This window comes from Adiantum capillus-veneris, chromosome 26 (assembly GCF_014529385.1).
Source record: "Adiantum capillus-veneris isolate H3 chromosome 26, ASM1452938v2, whole genome shotgun sequence".
Lineage (NCBI taxonomy): Eukaryota > Viridiplantae > Streptophyta > Polypodiopsida > Polypodiales > Pteridaceae > Adiantum > Adiantum capillus-veneris.
The window spans coordinates 62,811,806-62,824,671 of NC_140956.1; the positions used below are offsets into that span (position 1 = coordinate 62,811,806).

At 45.2% G+C, this 12,866-nt stretch overlaps 1 protein-coding gene across 1 annotated transcript in view; it reads right to left on the reverse strand.

Moving 5' to 3' along the window:
• The window catches only part of LOC147423564 (CDPK-related kinase 5-like), a 46,230-nt gene extending 33,744 nt beyond the window's left edge, over positions 1 to 12,486 (reverse strand). The window contains exons 1-2 of the mRNA XM_086501944.1: positions 10,853 to 12,486; positions 10,594 to 10,724 (exon numbers count right to left, since the gene is read on the reverse strand). Coding sequence (XP_086358070.1) covers positions 10,594 to 10,724; positions 10,853 to 11,359 — 638 coding nt within the window. The 5' untranslated portion in view covers positions 11,360 to 12,486. The remainder of the gene's footprint in view (positions 1 to 10,593; positions 10,725 to 10,852) is intronic.
• Positions 12,487 to 12,866: the final 380 nt, after the last annotated feature.

Genomic DNA, 12,866 nt, shown 5'->3' on the forward strand with positions numbered 1-12,866 from the left:
CTCTTAGACTCTGCGTCCAGATGCTCTGAGAAGTGAGGCCCTCACCACTAATTTAAAGGTTACAAGGCATGCCCAAAAGCAGAGCCCCAAAAGCTTCAAATCAAAAGCAATTGCTCTCTCTCTCACACAGAGAGTCAAAACATGAAAGCAAAAGCATTCTCTCTCTCTTTCTCATTTAAGTAGAGAAAAAGCGAAATTTGCGTCGCTCATCATTTTCCAAAAAAAAAAAAACGATGAGGTCCGATTGACTAACCCCTATTGCAACCATGTCTATTCGAGATCAATCAGACCAAAATGCTGCAGTCATTTCGGCTATCAGTTCCTGCACTCACAAGAAGTCAAGAACAAATCAGTATCATAATCAGGAATTCCATTTCATAAAGTCATCCAGCAGAATACTGTCAGCTCTCAGTATCCCTGAAGCTCAAAGAGACATCACTGACTTTAGTATCAAAATCAAGGCATCTGTTGACAAAGGAGTGGAGTGACTCCCCTCTTGTGCATCCCACTGCACCAGATCTCCAGCCAAGCTGAATTCTGGGTTCCGTTTGGAGTAGACTATGCTAAACCAAAACATCGAGGTAAAGTTTCACAATCCGAGGAGTATCTGCTAGGTCCTCCTCCTCCATCCACTTCGCATCAAATGCAGGAAAGTTCTTGAACTAAACCAAGAACCGCCTTCGGACTTTACCTTTCATCGTATCGTTATGTTCCAAAATCTGCTCAGGAACAAGGATCTCCTCCTTTTCTTCCACTGCGGGTTGCTCATCAGGCTCCCCATCATCAGGCACATTACCCTTAACAGGTTTCAAGAGACTCACATGCAATGCATTGTGAATCCTCCAAGTATCTGGCAGTTTCAATCGGAAGGAGACATCATTTATCTTTTCAGTGATCTGGAAAGGTCCGTAGTATCACATACTAAGCTTTGGAAAAAGCCTCTCCTTTCCCTTTTTCTTTCTTAGGCGTGCCTTCTCAAAAGTAAGAGCACCCAATCATCCTCCTTCAGTTTCCAGTCGCGACGATGGCGATCTGCTGCCTTTTTCTGTCGTTCTTGAGACTTCTGCAAAGTCTCGCGAACCTTGGCAAAAGCCGTATCCAAGTCTCGCGAATATTCATCCGCTTCAAATTTCTAATCTTTCGTGCTCAAGAAGGATGGAACCTTCGCAGCAATTTCAACAATCTCACATGGCGTCTTCCCCGTCGAAGAGTGTATCGTGTTATTGTAGGCAAATTCCACAAAAGGTAAGTTCTTTTCCCATTGAGTCTTCTGATGCGAGATACAAGACTTCAATAAATCTAAAATCACTGAATTGGGAAACTCAGATTGCCCGTCAGTCTGTAAGTGGAACGATGACGAGAACTGCAACCGCGTGCCAATGTTCTCCCAAATTGCCTTCCAAAACAAACTCATAAATCTGGGGTCTCTGTCGGAGATAATCGTCTCAGGCGTGCCATGTAATCGGAAAATCATCGTGATCATTCTGTATTCTCGGGAGATCAAAAAAAATGAAATCCATTTCAATATTTTCCCAGGGGCGGGTGGGTATGGGTAAAGGCTGTAACAATCCCTGTGCCTTATGCCTGTCAAACTTGACCTTCTGGCATACCAAGCAACTGCGCACAAACTCTTCCACATCCTTCTTCAGTCTCCGCCAAAAGAAATCTCTCTCTACCCCTTTCATGGTGGTAGCAATGCCGCGGTGACCCGTAAAAAGTGGACAGTGGCAATCAATCATAACCTTTTCTCTCAACGGCTGTGTAACGCACAACAGTCTTTTTCATCAAGTAGCCTTCCCGAAGGGTGTATCCCGCTACTGTCTCCCCATCTCGTATTCGTGTGAAAATATCTGCAAAATCTGTATCTGTGGCATACTGATCGACCATATCCTCAAACCTCCTATGATGTATCGCGGAAATAGCCAAAACCAACGGTTTTCGAGACAAAGCATCTGCCACCACATTCTTCTGTCCCTGCACATGGACAATCTGGAAGTGGAACTGTGACAAGATGTTCACCCACCGCATCTGCTTTTCCGAAAGCTCCTTCTGTGACAAGAAGTAGCGCAAACTCTAATGGTCTGTAAAGACAGTAAAATCCGCTCCGAGTAGGTAATGCCGCCACTGAGTAAGAGCGTGGATAACCGCCAAAAGCTCTTTCCCATAGATCTGTGCTGTCATCTCTGGCCTAGAGAACAAACGGCTCTCGTAAGCTATGACATGGCCTTCTTGCATCAAGACCGTACCCAGACTACGACCACAAGCATCACAAAATACTTCAAATGACTTCTGCAAGTCCGGCAAAGTCAAATCTGGTCCTGTAGTGAATTTCTCTTTCAATGTCTGAAAGGCAGTCACCTCTGTGGGTCCCCACGAAAAAGGTACTCCTTTCTGTGTCAAGGTATGCAAAGGGGAAGCAACCTCTGCAAACTTTCGTATGAACCGCCTGTAGTACGAACACAATCCCAAGAAGCTTCTAACTTCATGGACATTCCTCAAATCGGGCCAATCACGGATAGTCTCTATCTTAGCCGGGTTCATTTGCACTCCTGCTGTTGAAACAATGTGTCCCAAAAAATGTATCTCTGGTAGGAAAAATTCACTTTTCTTAGCATTAATCACTAATGTGTGATCTCGTAATGCCTGAAAGACTTTGAAGCAGATGATCTCTGTGTTCTGCCTCGTTCTTGGAGAAAACAATGATGTCGTCAAAGAAAGTGCCAACAAATAGCCAGTACTCTCGAAAAATCCTATCCATCATCCGGTTAAATGTCGCAGGAGCAGTGGTTAAGCCAAAAGGTATCACCAAAAACTCAAATAACCCAAAAGTCGTCCGAAAAGCTGTCTTGTAGACATCTCCTGGCGCTATCCTGATCTGATGATATCCACTCTTCAAGTCAATCCTGCTAAAGCACGAGGATCCCTGTAACCTGTCGAGTATATCATCGATCCTAGGAATCGGAAATCTGTTCTTGATGGTGATTCGTTGAGAGTGCTATAATCGATGCACATTCTCCAAGATCCGTCTTTCTTCAAAACCAACAACACTGGAGAGCAATACGGTGAAGTACTAGGCTGGACAAGACCCTTTTCCAAGAGGTCTTTCACTGAGTTCATAATCTTTTCATTCTGTACTCGGCTCACACGATAAGGTGGCCGATTCGGTGGCGTGCTTCCAGATATCAGATCAATGGTATGATCTTCAGGTCCTCTCAAAAGCAATCGGCATGAGCGTGGAGAAAAAATCTTGGCGTTCTTTTCTTCAGGTCAAAACATATTCAACCTTTATCCATCGTTCAGTTCTCACAAAAGAATGAGTAAGAAATCTGAAGTTCATCAAGTACAATCTCTAAGCCCTTCATTTATCAAAGTCGCTTTCTCGGCCCGGTAGTCAACCACGGCGTAGTTCTTATGGTACCAAGGGATCCCGAGTAGAACGTCACTCGCGTGCCCAGACACCCCTGTCATTGCAAACAAAGTTTGCCAATGCTCGGTGTAATGGCAACATCCCATCCGGGTGCCAGTCGAACTACCTCCGCCTGTGGCGTCAGTCTGTCGGGCGTAGTTCCAAATCGAGCCGCCAATTCCAAGTGAAAAGAAGTTGGCCTTGGCTCCTTCAAAAGAGCTTCCTGATCCTTCACTTTGCCCCGAAAGTGGCAAAGTTTGTACTTTCATTCATTAGATTCAATGCAGGTCCCACGCCATGTGGTACCAGTTCTGCTTTTCTATCTGCCTTTTCTGCCACATTCCTCAGCTGCTCTCGAACTCTCAGACCTGTCGTCGTCTTTATCATTCAGTTCTTTCTGTGCCTTATCAGGGCACTTTGCGGAAATATGTCCATGTTCCCCGCATCCAAAGCACTTCCCCTCTCTGATGAAGCGAGCTCTCTCCTCAGGAGTAAGCTTGGGTCGTGCATCCTTATTTTTCTCTGGGTTGCTCTTTTTCATTCTACTTTCATTCCCAGAAGTCTGTTCGGCTCGTTGTGTCATGGCCTTATCTGTGGGGTAGGTCAAACTGCCAGAGTGAATGGCAAAGCCCCGCTTCGCATGACTCATCAACTCCTGAATAGAAGCTGACTTTTGTTCCAAGCAGTGATCTCGGATCTCTGTAGGTAGACCCAAGGTAAACCGCTCAATCTGTTCTCTGAACGAGATCTTCTTGAATGAAGAGGCGGGTAGAAAAGAGCTCCAGAATCTTTCACAATAAGCATTGATTGTATCTTTCTTGGTCATCCGAAGATGGTTCCAAGCAGCTCGTACATCTCGTTCATATTCTTGCGTCAACCAAGAAGAAATAAAAAGCTTCTTAAATTTCAGCCATTTAACTGGCGCAGTCTTGTTTAAAAGAAGCGTGGACCACCAAGTACGAGCATTCCTCTTAAAGTAAGAGGCAGCTCTCTGAATCTTGGAGTGCTCTAAATAGCGTCCTTCCGCGAAAGCGTTGTCAAACTGCTGAATAAAAGACAAAGCCTTCGAAGCATCTGAGTATCCTGAAAAGTATCAAACTTGATCGAGTGGCCACCTTCCTTAAACTCTCGGACTTTCTTGCTTTTTTTCTTCGAGAAAGTCATACTGGTTGGCTTTGTAAAAATTCTTCTTGTTTACATAAAACTTTCCGTCATCGGAATCTCAGCTATCTGTAGACGAGTCCTCAGTAGAACTGTCAGTCTTTGGGCGAGATGTAGCCTTCTTTGCCTTTTTCTTGCCCTTTCCGAAGCTTTGTGTCTTGCTTCGCTTTTTGCTTTTTCTGTCTTCTTCGCTCTAATCCGAGGAGCTAGAAGAACTGTCAGAAGAAGAAGAAGAAGAACTGGGTACTCCTTCAAATCGAACACGCTTCTTCTGTTTCTTTGCCTCGTCAAATGTCGACCGACGACCCAAATATCCCGGGAAGTCAGTACCTTTCTTCTGCTTTTTGCCTTTCTTTTGCGCGTCGAAAAGCTGAGCAATCCGTGCATCAACCACCTTCTCCAGTTCCTGCTCCGTATATTTTCTTGGAGGCAGAAGGTTTCTTGAGAGCGGGTTTCGGGAGCGGTGTTGTGGTTCTCTGCCACTCCATCTGTACCTCTTCCAAAGAGGTCTGGTTCATATATTTTGCCATCTTCGGGTCCTTGGCAAAATTGAGCATCATCTTTGTTGCATCGCTGATCAACTGGCGACGCTCTATCTCTCGCCGCTCCGCCTAAGTAGGCCAAGGCGGGCCATACTCTTTGCTTGAATCTTCGTTGTGATCCCAACCCGCATCTCCAGATGCAGAGGGAGTCGACTGATCATTGCCTGAAGCCATAGGTGCCGCGGAAAAAAAATTCGGGGATCGGATTTCCCGTAAAAGAGAAATCGGTCGTGCTCTGATACCACTGTAACAGACTTGGACACTCCCAAGTCAAGAATCAACCGCGATAGCACCAAATAACCACTTCCAAACAATTCACAGATCACAATAGATTTGCATTGGCCCGGCGGAGTTCCGTGCCTAGAGATATTGGCCCCAAAGACTGGCGCCCCTTTCGGTATTTCTTTTTGTATTAATCAATCATCAAAGTACAAGAGAGCGGTAGGGTTTCACTCTCAGACTCTGCGTCCAGATGCTCTGAGAAGTGAGGCCCTCACCACTAATTTAAAGGTTACAAGGGATGCCCAAAAGCAGAGCCCCAAAAGCTTCAAATCAAAAGCAATTGCTCTCTCTCTCTCTCACAGAGAGTCAAAACATGAAAGCAAAAGCATTCTCTCTCTCTTTCTCATTTAAGTAGAGAAAAAGCGAAATTTGCGTCGCTCATCATTTTCCAAAAAAAAAAAAAATCAGCCTCCGCGATTTCCGAAAATTAGGGTTTCTGCTATCCGCCACGTCATCACTTTGTGACACAAGGTGTAGATCTGCAAGTTCTAGGCAATGTGGAAGACTCTTGGGTGTTCCTTGGCCACTCCCATAGGTGCACAAGATCAACATTTTGTGAAAAACGTCGCAAATCACCAAAAACGCCAGCAAAACACCAACGCAGGCTGTCCAAAAACGCTAGGGTTTGCAAAAAAGCAAGCAGATTTTGGTGCCAGTTTTGGTGTGATTCTGCTGCAGGAGGGAAGCGCTAGGAAGAGGGATGCAAATCAAGGCTATAAATGCAAAAACGTTGTTGTTCTTGCAAACAACGCTAGGGCTGAAAAATGCTAATCAGCGTTTTTGTGTTTTACCGCATCGGAAACCGCCAGAAGTGCTAGCGCTAGCCTCAGGAGGAGAGATTGAATCATCGATGCAGATTCTCCGTTGTTGGCGAATGATACCATATGAGGGTGAACAGCGGAAAGAGTGTGAGCCACGCATGCGAGAGAGAGAGAGAGAGAGAGAGAGAGAGAGAGAGAGAGAGAGAGAGAACACAAGTGCTCTACAAATGATGCTCTCAATACAGAATATGTATGACTACAAGACCCTAAGCATTCTATTTATAGAATCTTAGGTTGAGGTAGGGCAAAAATGTGTACCTGGTGCAAAAACATAAAAGCCCACAAATGGCTAAAAATGTGTGCACCCAAGCCAGGCTCAGAAAATGACCGTCCGGACACGTGCTAAAAGTGTCCGCCCATGCAATCTACATGATGTGCGATGGGTGGCCAACCCGGGACAATCACTAGCTGTACAAAATGGCGAAGCAACGGTGGTGTAACTCTAACAAGTAAGCTAACGAGCCAGGCTCAGAAAATGACCGGCTGGACACGTGCTAAAAGTGTCCGCCCATGCAATCTACATGATGTGCGATGGGTGGCCAACCCGGGACAATCACTAGCCGTACAAAATGACGAAGCAACGGTGGTGTAACTCTAACAAGTTAGCTAATGAGCTTCTGAGTAGAGAACCCGCGGGAGTCGCAACTTTGCTCAAGCATTAATATAAAAATAAATACCGAAAGGGGCACCAGATTTTGGGGCCAATACCTCTGGGCACGGAAGTATGCCGGGCCGTGTCGACTCTATTTTCTTTAAAGTGTAATAAAGTTGTGAAGTATTTTAAGTAATTCTCCCGTGTGTCGTATCAAATTAACGGCTTGGACAGTCCTTGAAAGTTTACTGGAAATTCTATTAAAGAATCCTCGTGCCCCGAACCGAGATTATTAGCCACTCCCACCCTTACTTCATCGCGCATCGGGCGCGCTCCCGTACAACTTTCGAACTACCTGATGTTGAAAAGTACTTGCTTCCACTCCTCTCAGTCCTTGTTTTTTCCAACAAGGAAGATCCAATCCTTGCTTTCCTATATGACTTCTTCTAATTTGACCGATGAAGGGTTTCTTTTAAAAACACGAAGGTTTCTTGATTTCCAGGTTTGTTTGTGATAGCAGAAGTGTGTACAAACTAGAATGGTTTGATTTTTGAAAACCTTCCATCCTAGGATCAAATCATTCTCTAAAAAGCGGATCTTCCAAGTCTTTTGCACCAATTTGGAGCTTTTTCTTGCTAGACCTTTCATGGCTTGGTAGTCTTTGAGTAGGTGGAGGGGGTCTCCATTTGTTGCTTTGCATCTTGAGCACATGTCCGTGTCAAAACCTCTGGCTCTTACCTTGATCTTAGTAGGTATGCCCCCCAACACCTTCCACAAGAAGAACTTTATCATGTTAGGCCATAGAGGACCTAAGATACTAGTGGTAGTCGTTGCCCATTTTGAATTAGGCCACAGCAGCTTCCATTGTTTATTAAGCAAAGAGAACTAATATGCTTTGTAGCTAAGCTTGATATATGTTCCCCTTGTTTTGTGGTAGAGCAAGCTTCTGTTTTTAAGCCAATTCCAAGATTTTTGATCAAATTCTCCTTCATAAAGAGGCACTAGAACATTGCTTAGACCTTCAACCACTGTGTTGACCAAAGGTCTTTCATTTTTGTTGAGATTGCATTAAGTAACCAACTGGTATCCTCTTCCCAACTCAAGCCATTTTTGTCCAAGAATTGAGTTAGATGTTTTAAACCCTGGTTATTGATTGTCTGGCTATTTCTCTCGAGAAGCGCCATGTTAAGTCACCTCCACCCTTAGAGAGCGAGGGGGACTTGTCAAGACAAGGGTAGATCAGGGGGGCACGAACGCTAGGCAAGGTTGACTAGACATGCATGTTCACGACTTGCTAACGATAGGCTACAAGCCTATAAGAAGATAGGGTTGGACAAAGATCAACATGCACTAGTTCCTAATGGTATTTCCCTGGTATCAAAGCCAAAGCTCTCTCTCTCTCTCTCTCTCTCTCTCTCTCTCTCTCTCTCTCTCTCAAAACAAGGTAATAACTAGTCTTGAGTTCCAACTCCTCGTCGGCTAGATCTTTAAGGTCTCTTGGGATAGTTTCCTACGACGTGGATCTCCCACTCTCTTCTTCTCGGGTGTGTGTGTGGATGTGTGTAACAAACTGTTGACGTGTCGAAGCCTAAAGAATGGAGCCAACTTACAGATGCGGCTGAGGGGCCTAAACTGTCACAAAGTGATGACGTGGCTGCCCAAGAGCAGAAACCCTAACCCTAATTTCTGCCAAAAACCCTAATTCTGGAAACCCTAACCCTAATTTCTGCCAAAAACCCTAACTGCTGAAACCCTAATTCTAGAAACCCTAACCCTAAAACTGTAGAAACCCTAACCCTAACCCTAAGGACAGCAAGGAGATTTCCAAAAATTGCGCTGGCTGATGACGTGGCAGACTGCACGGATTTTCGTGACTTATGCTGGGAGCTTTTTGGCTTTGCTTTTGGACCATATGCTTTTGAGTTTGAAGGCTTTTCATTGTAATTGCTTTTTAGGCCAAGGGCCTTTAAATATGAGGTTAGGGCTCATTCTCTGGCATGCTTCCTGGAGAAGGTGCAAAGTTTGGAGTACTGGCTTGTACTGTGTCGATGCAATATAAAAAAATACCGAAAGGGGAGCCAAGGTTTGGAGCCAATACTCTCTGGGGTGGAATTTCGCCACTCCGTGTCGCGTGTCGTCTCTCTCTATTTCAGTTCAGTTGTTATTTGAAGTGCTTAAAGTTGTTCAATCTATTCTTTTCTATTGGCACGTGTTGCCCGCCTTGTGACAGTGTGTGTGAAGCCCGCGCTAATAACCTTTCTATCACCCAAGTGTGGTAGATTGGTTATGCCATTTCCCTCTTGAATAACAGGTCTCTTGGGATAGTTTCCTACGACGTTAAAACTCTTTTCTTCTCGGGTGCGTGTGGGTGTGTGTGCGCTGATAAAAAGAGGAAAAATTTCCCTCTTGATAACAGGTCTTGAGTTCAACTCCTCGTCGGCTAGATCTTTAAGGTCTCTTGGGATAGTTTCCTACGACGTTAAAACTCTCTTCTTCTTCTTCTTCTTCTCTCTCTCTCTCAAAACAAGGAAATAAAAGGAACCATCGCTCGTGCTAAGTGAAACCCATTAACGCAAAGAGAGAAGTAAAGATTTGTGGAAGTGTAAAGTCTAGATTTTCAATTCCGTTGCACCCGACATGCAAAAACATTTGTCCAAAAGTGCTCTCCACAACAAAACACAGCTCGATCTCGCCTTCTTATTGGCTTAAACGCAACCTCCAAGCCCCCCCTCGTGCTCCGGATCCACTAGGCATTGTAAAGCATATGCTCTGATACCATGTCAAAGTGCAGCAGAAGTATGGTGGCAAGGGAACATGGGGGGGGGGGGGGGGGGGGGGGGGGGGGGGGGGGAGGGGGGGGGGGAGTGTGGACAAGCCCTGTGGGGAAACTTGCTAACAAGAGAATGCAAGGCTCTGCACACTACAATGCTGAAATCCCCCCCCCCCCCTCAATATATAGGAAAGTAACAATAATGTCTGACCCACATCTCAATAACCCATGTCAAATAAATGGTAATGTGAATCAAAAAGGGCACAAGGGGCACAGAGGACAAAATCTGGGAATACCCCATGATCCCTAGACTCTAGAAAAGCCTCACAAGGCCAGGCACAACCACAAAGAAGCCACCATTCACAAGCTCTAGACGGGAAAACCGAGAGAAGAACTCCAAAACTCTAACATTAGTGGCAACATAGTTACAAGGAAACTCCGTTTTGGGGCCTATTGGATCAGAAAGTCCCATCAAAGTCCCCTGTTTCTCATTTCCGTTTAGTTGTTTCTTCAAGGAGTTCCAAATGTTTTATACACAATATGCCTACCAAAGGCCATTTCTAAACCGTTCCAAAATGAGCAAGCCATTTTTGTCCTGGATGCCTTGCCGTTCTCGTTCCCGTTTCCTGTTCAAGGTGACTAGGGTAGCAACCATTGCTCCCTCCCACAATTATGGTACTTTTGCTCATTAAGCATTGCTCATGAAACAGTGGCTTCAAAGTGACGAGTGCTTGTTGCATCAACATCTGTATACAGGACTGACTTATTGAATTATTAGACAGCGAACCAACAAGTCGAAGGGACAACACTATCAAGTACATACAACCATCGTGCTTCTGAATCTCCTTATCTTCTGTCCAAGTCCTTCAGCCCTATCCAATCATCTTGTTTTCATGTTCACTGCCTATATTAATCACTTCACAAGGCAATAGCAAAGAAATGCCTCCCTAGCACTACCATAGTATCACAGTTAACAGTATAACAGTCATACACTTGTAGAGGAGAAGGATGAGACATACTCCATGACAATGTAAACATTGTTATTGTCTTCACATGCATCATAAAACTGCACAAGGTTTTCATGTCCTGACAGGGCCCTCAGTATCTTCACCTCCCTCTTCACATCCTCAATAGAAATGGCTGTTGTCATCTGAAGTGAAAGCCAATCAGAAATTCACCATTTGCTAGATTGCCACCCACATGTGAGCAACCGCACACAGTGACATCAATCAAAAGCTTAAAAAATATATACGTGATTCTAAAAAAGCGAATGACAACCTTTGCTTTGGCAATAACTTTCACAGCAACTGCCTGGCCTTTCCGATCCCCTTTCTTCACTCTTGCAAAGCAGGTATGCCCAAAGTGCCCACGTCCAACCTCTTGCCCTAACTCATATTTACTTGAAAAGCTTCTGGAATAACCAAAAGTCGTTTCAGCAGCCTTATCAGGTTCAGCACCTTCGGGAATAGGTCCCTCCTTGGGTTTTGATGCGCCATATCTCTTTAGCAAAGAAGCTTGTATGTGCTTTGCTGGAGAAGGAGGGGGAAAAGGCCTTTTGAAGAAGCGTCGAGGTGTGGAGCGGGCAGGAGAAGGGCTCTGCATTGGAACTGAACTTGTACCTGGAAGAGGGCTGTAGAAGGTAGGCAGCGGGCTTGCAGATGGTAAAGGAGATACCGTGAATGTAGATTTCGCACCACGGTTTCCTGTGGGAATGCCATTTTCTGGAGCTCCAGACTCTCTGCGTCTTTCCTTGTTTGCAGATGTCTTGCCATAGCACTGGCCCATGGCCTCTCTATGGATAGAGGCTTCAAGTTCTTAATGAAACTAGGCTGTGATTAGTCATAATATCTGCAGCTGTTGGAACATTGGCGGAGATGGAATGCAAGGAGAGCCCATGAGGCAATCCAAAAACAGCGACTTCACCAGGGTGCTGAGAGCACCACAGCTCACCAGCCTACCGAATGAAGCCCCATAAGCGAGTAATGAGCTGCGATTTTGTGCAGGTGATCCTGTATCGAAGTAGACTGAAATCCACTGCTTGAATGAATTGCACTCCCTGCAGGTAGATGACGATGGAGCAGTTTCTTGCTTTCAAAAGTGCTTACCTCACATTTTCAGTCGCCAGCTCCAAGAAATCAAACTTATAGCCGATGATGGTATGGCACGCAGTGCTTGAAAGAGGACACTGACGTAGTCTATATGTGTTGCCAGAGAGGATTTTCTTCAGGAAGCGACCAAGGGCACTCCACCTGCAACTGGTTAGGGTATACTTTGGCAACTCAGATGCGCTGCAGATGCCGACAACCAAGACGCAGAGGGGAAGACGAAAACCCACCTACTGTTTAGGACAAGGGTAACTATACGCGAAGAAAAGGCACCTAGAGAGAGAAAGACGAAAGGTCAACAGGAACACCTCTCCCTCTCTCTCTCTCTCTCTCTCTCTCTCTCTCTGGTGAGAGTCCGTGAGACCACCGGGTGTCAGACCCTTGAGATGATGGTCGTTGATGGTGGGTGGGGAAGAGAGAGATAGACAGAGGTCTAGCTATGGCGAATCTTGTCTCTATAACCTGTCTGTATGTAACATGCTGGATATGGGGAGAGTGGTAAGCACGTCATCAACAGCCACTTCATTCAGTTTCTGGAGTTCCCCGTACTCGTCGGCCTCCTTTCAGAGAGGAACTGCTGGCATGCAGCTGTCTCCTTGCCAATCGCTGCGAATCAAAATGCACTCAACTCTTCCCCTTTGATCCTTCAAGGCTACTATTCCAATTTCCTTCCTTCCCTCTCCTCTCCGTCTTTCTTCTTCTTCCTCTCCTCCTCCTCCTCCTCCTCCTCCTCCTCTCTCTCTCTCTCTCGGTTCGCTCTTGCTCTTGAGTAGCACGTCTTGAGTTCACCCCTTTCGGGCAGTGTCTTGGCATTGATCCTCAGACTGGGGCTGTGTGCGAATAAAAAGAGGAAAGTGGAATAACCTTTCTATCGCCCATGTGTCATAGATTGGTTATGGGAAGACCTTTTGATGCAAGTTTGGCCATTAAATACATTGAATAGGCTAGTCATCATCTTTCTAATAAGTGTATCTTCTATTTACTCTATTGTGGAGAAGAGTATTCAAGCATCTATTGTATCTATTTACTCTATTGTGGAGAAGAGTATTTAGGCATGCCACATGGCATTAAATAGTTATCTTCTTTCTAAAGAGTGTATCTTCTATCTATACTATCTATACTCCTCTATAATGGAGACGGAAATCCCCTATAATGGAGAACAAAATTCAAGGAAGCCACATGGTTCA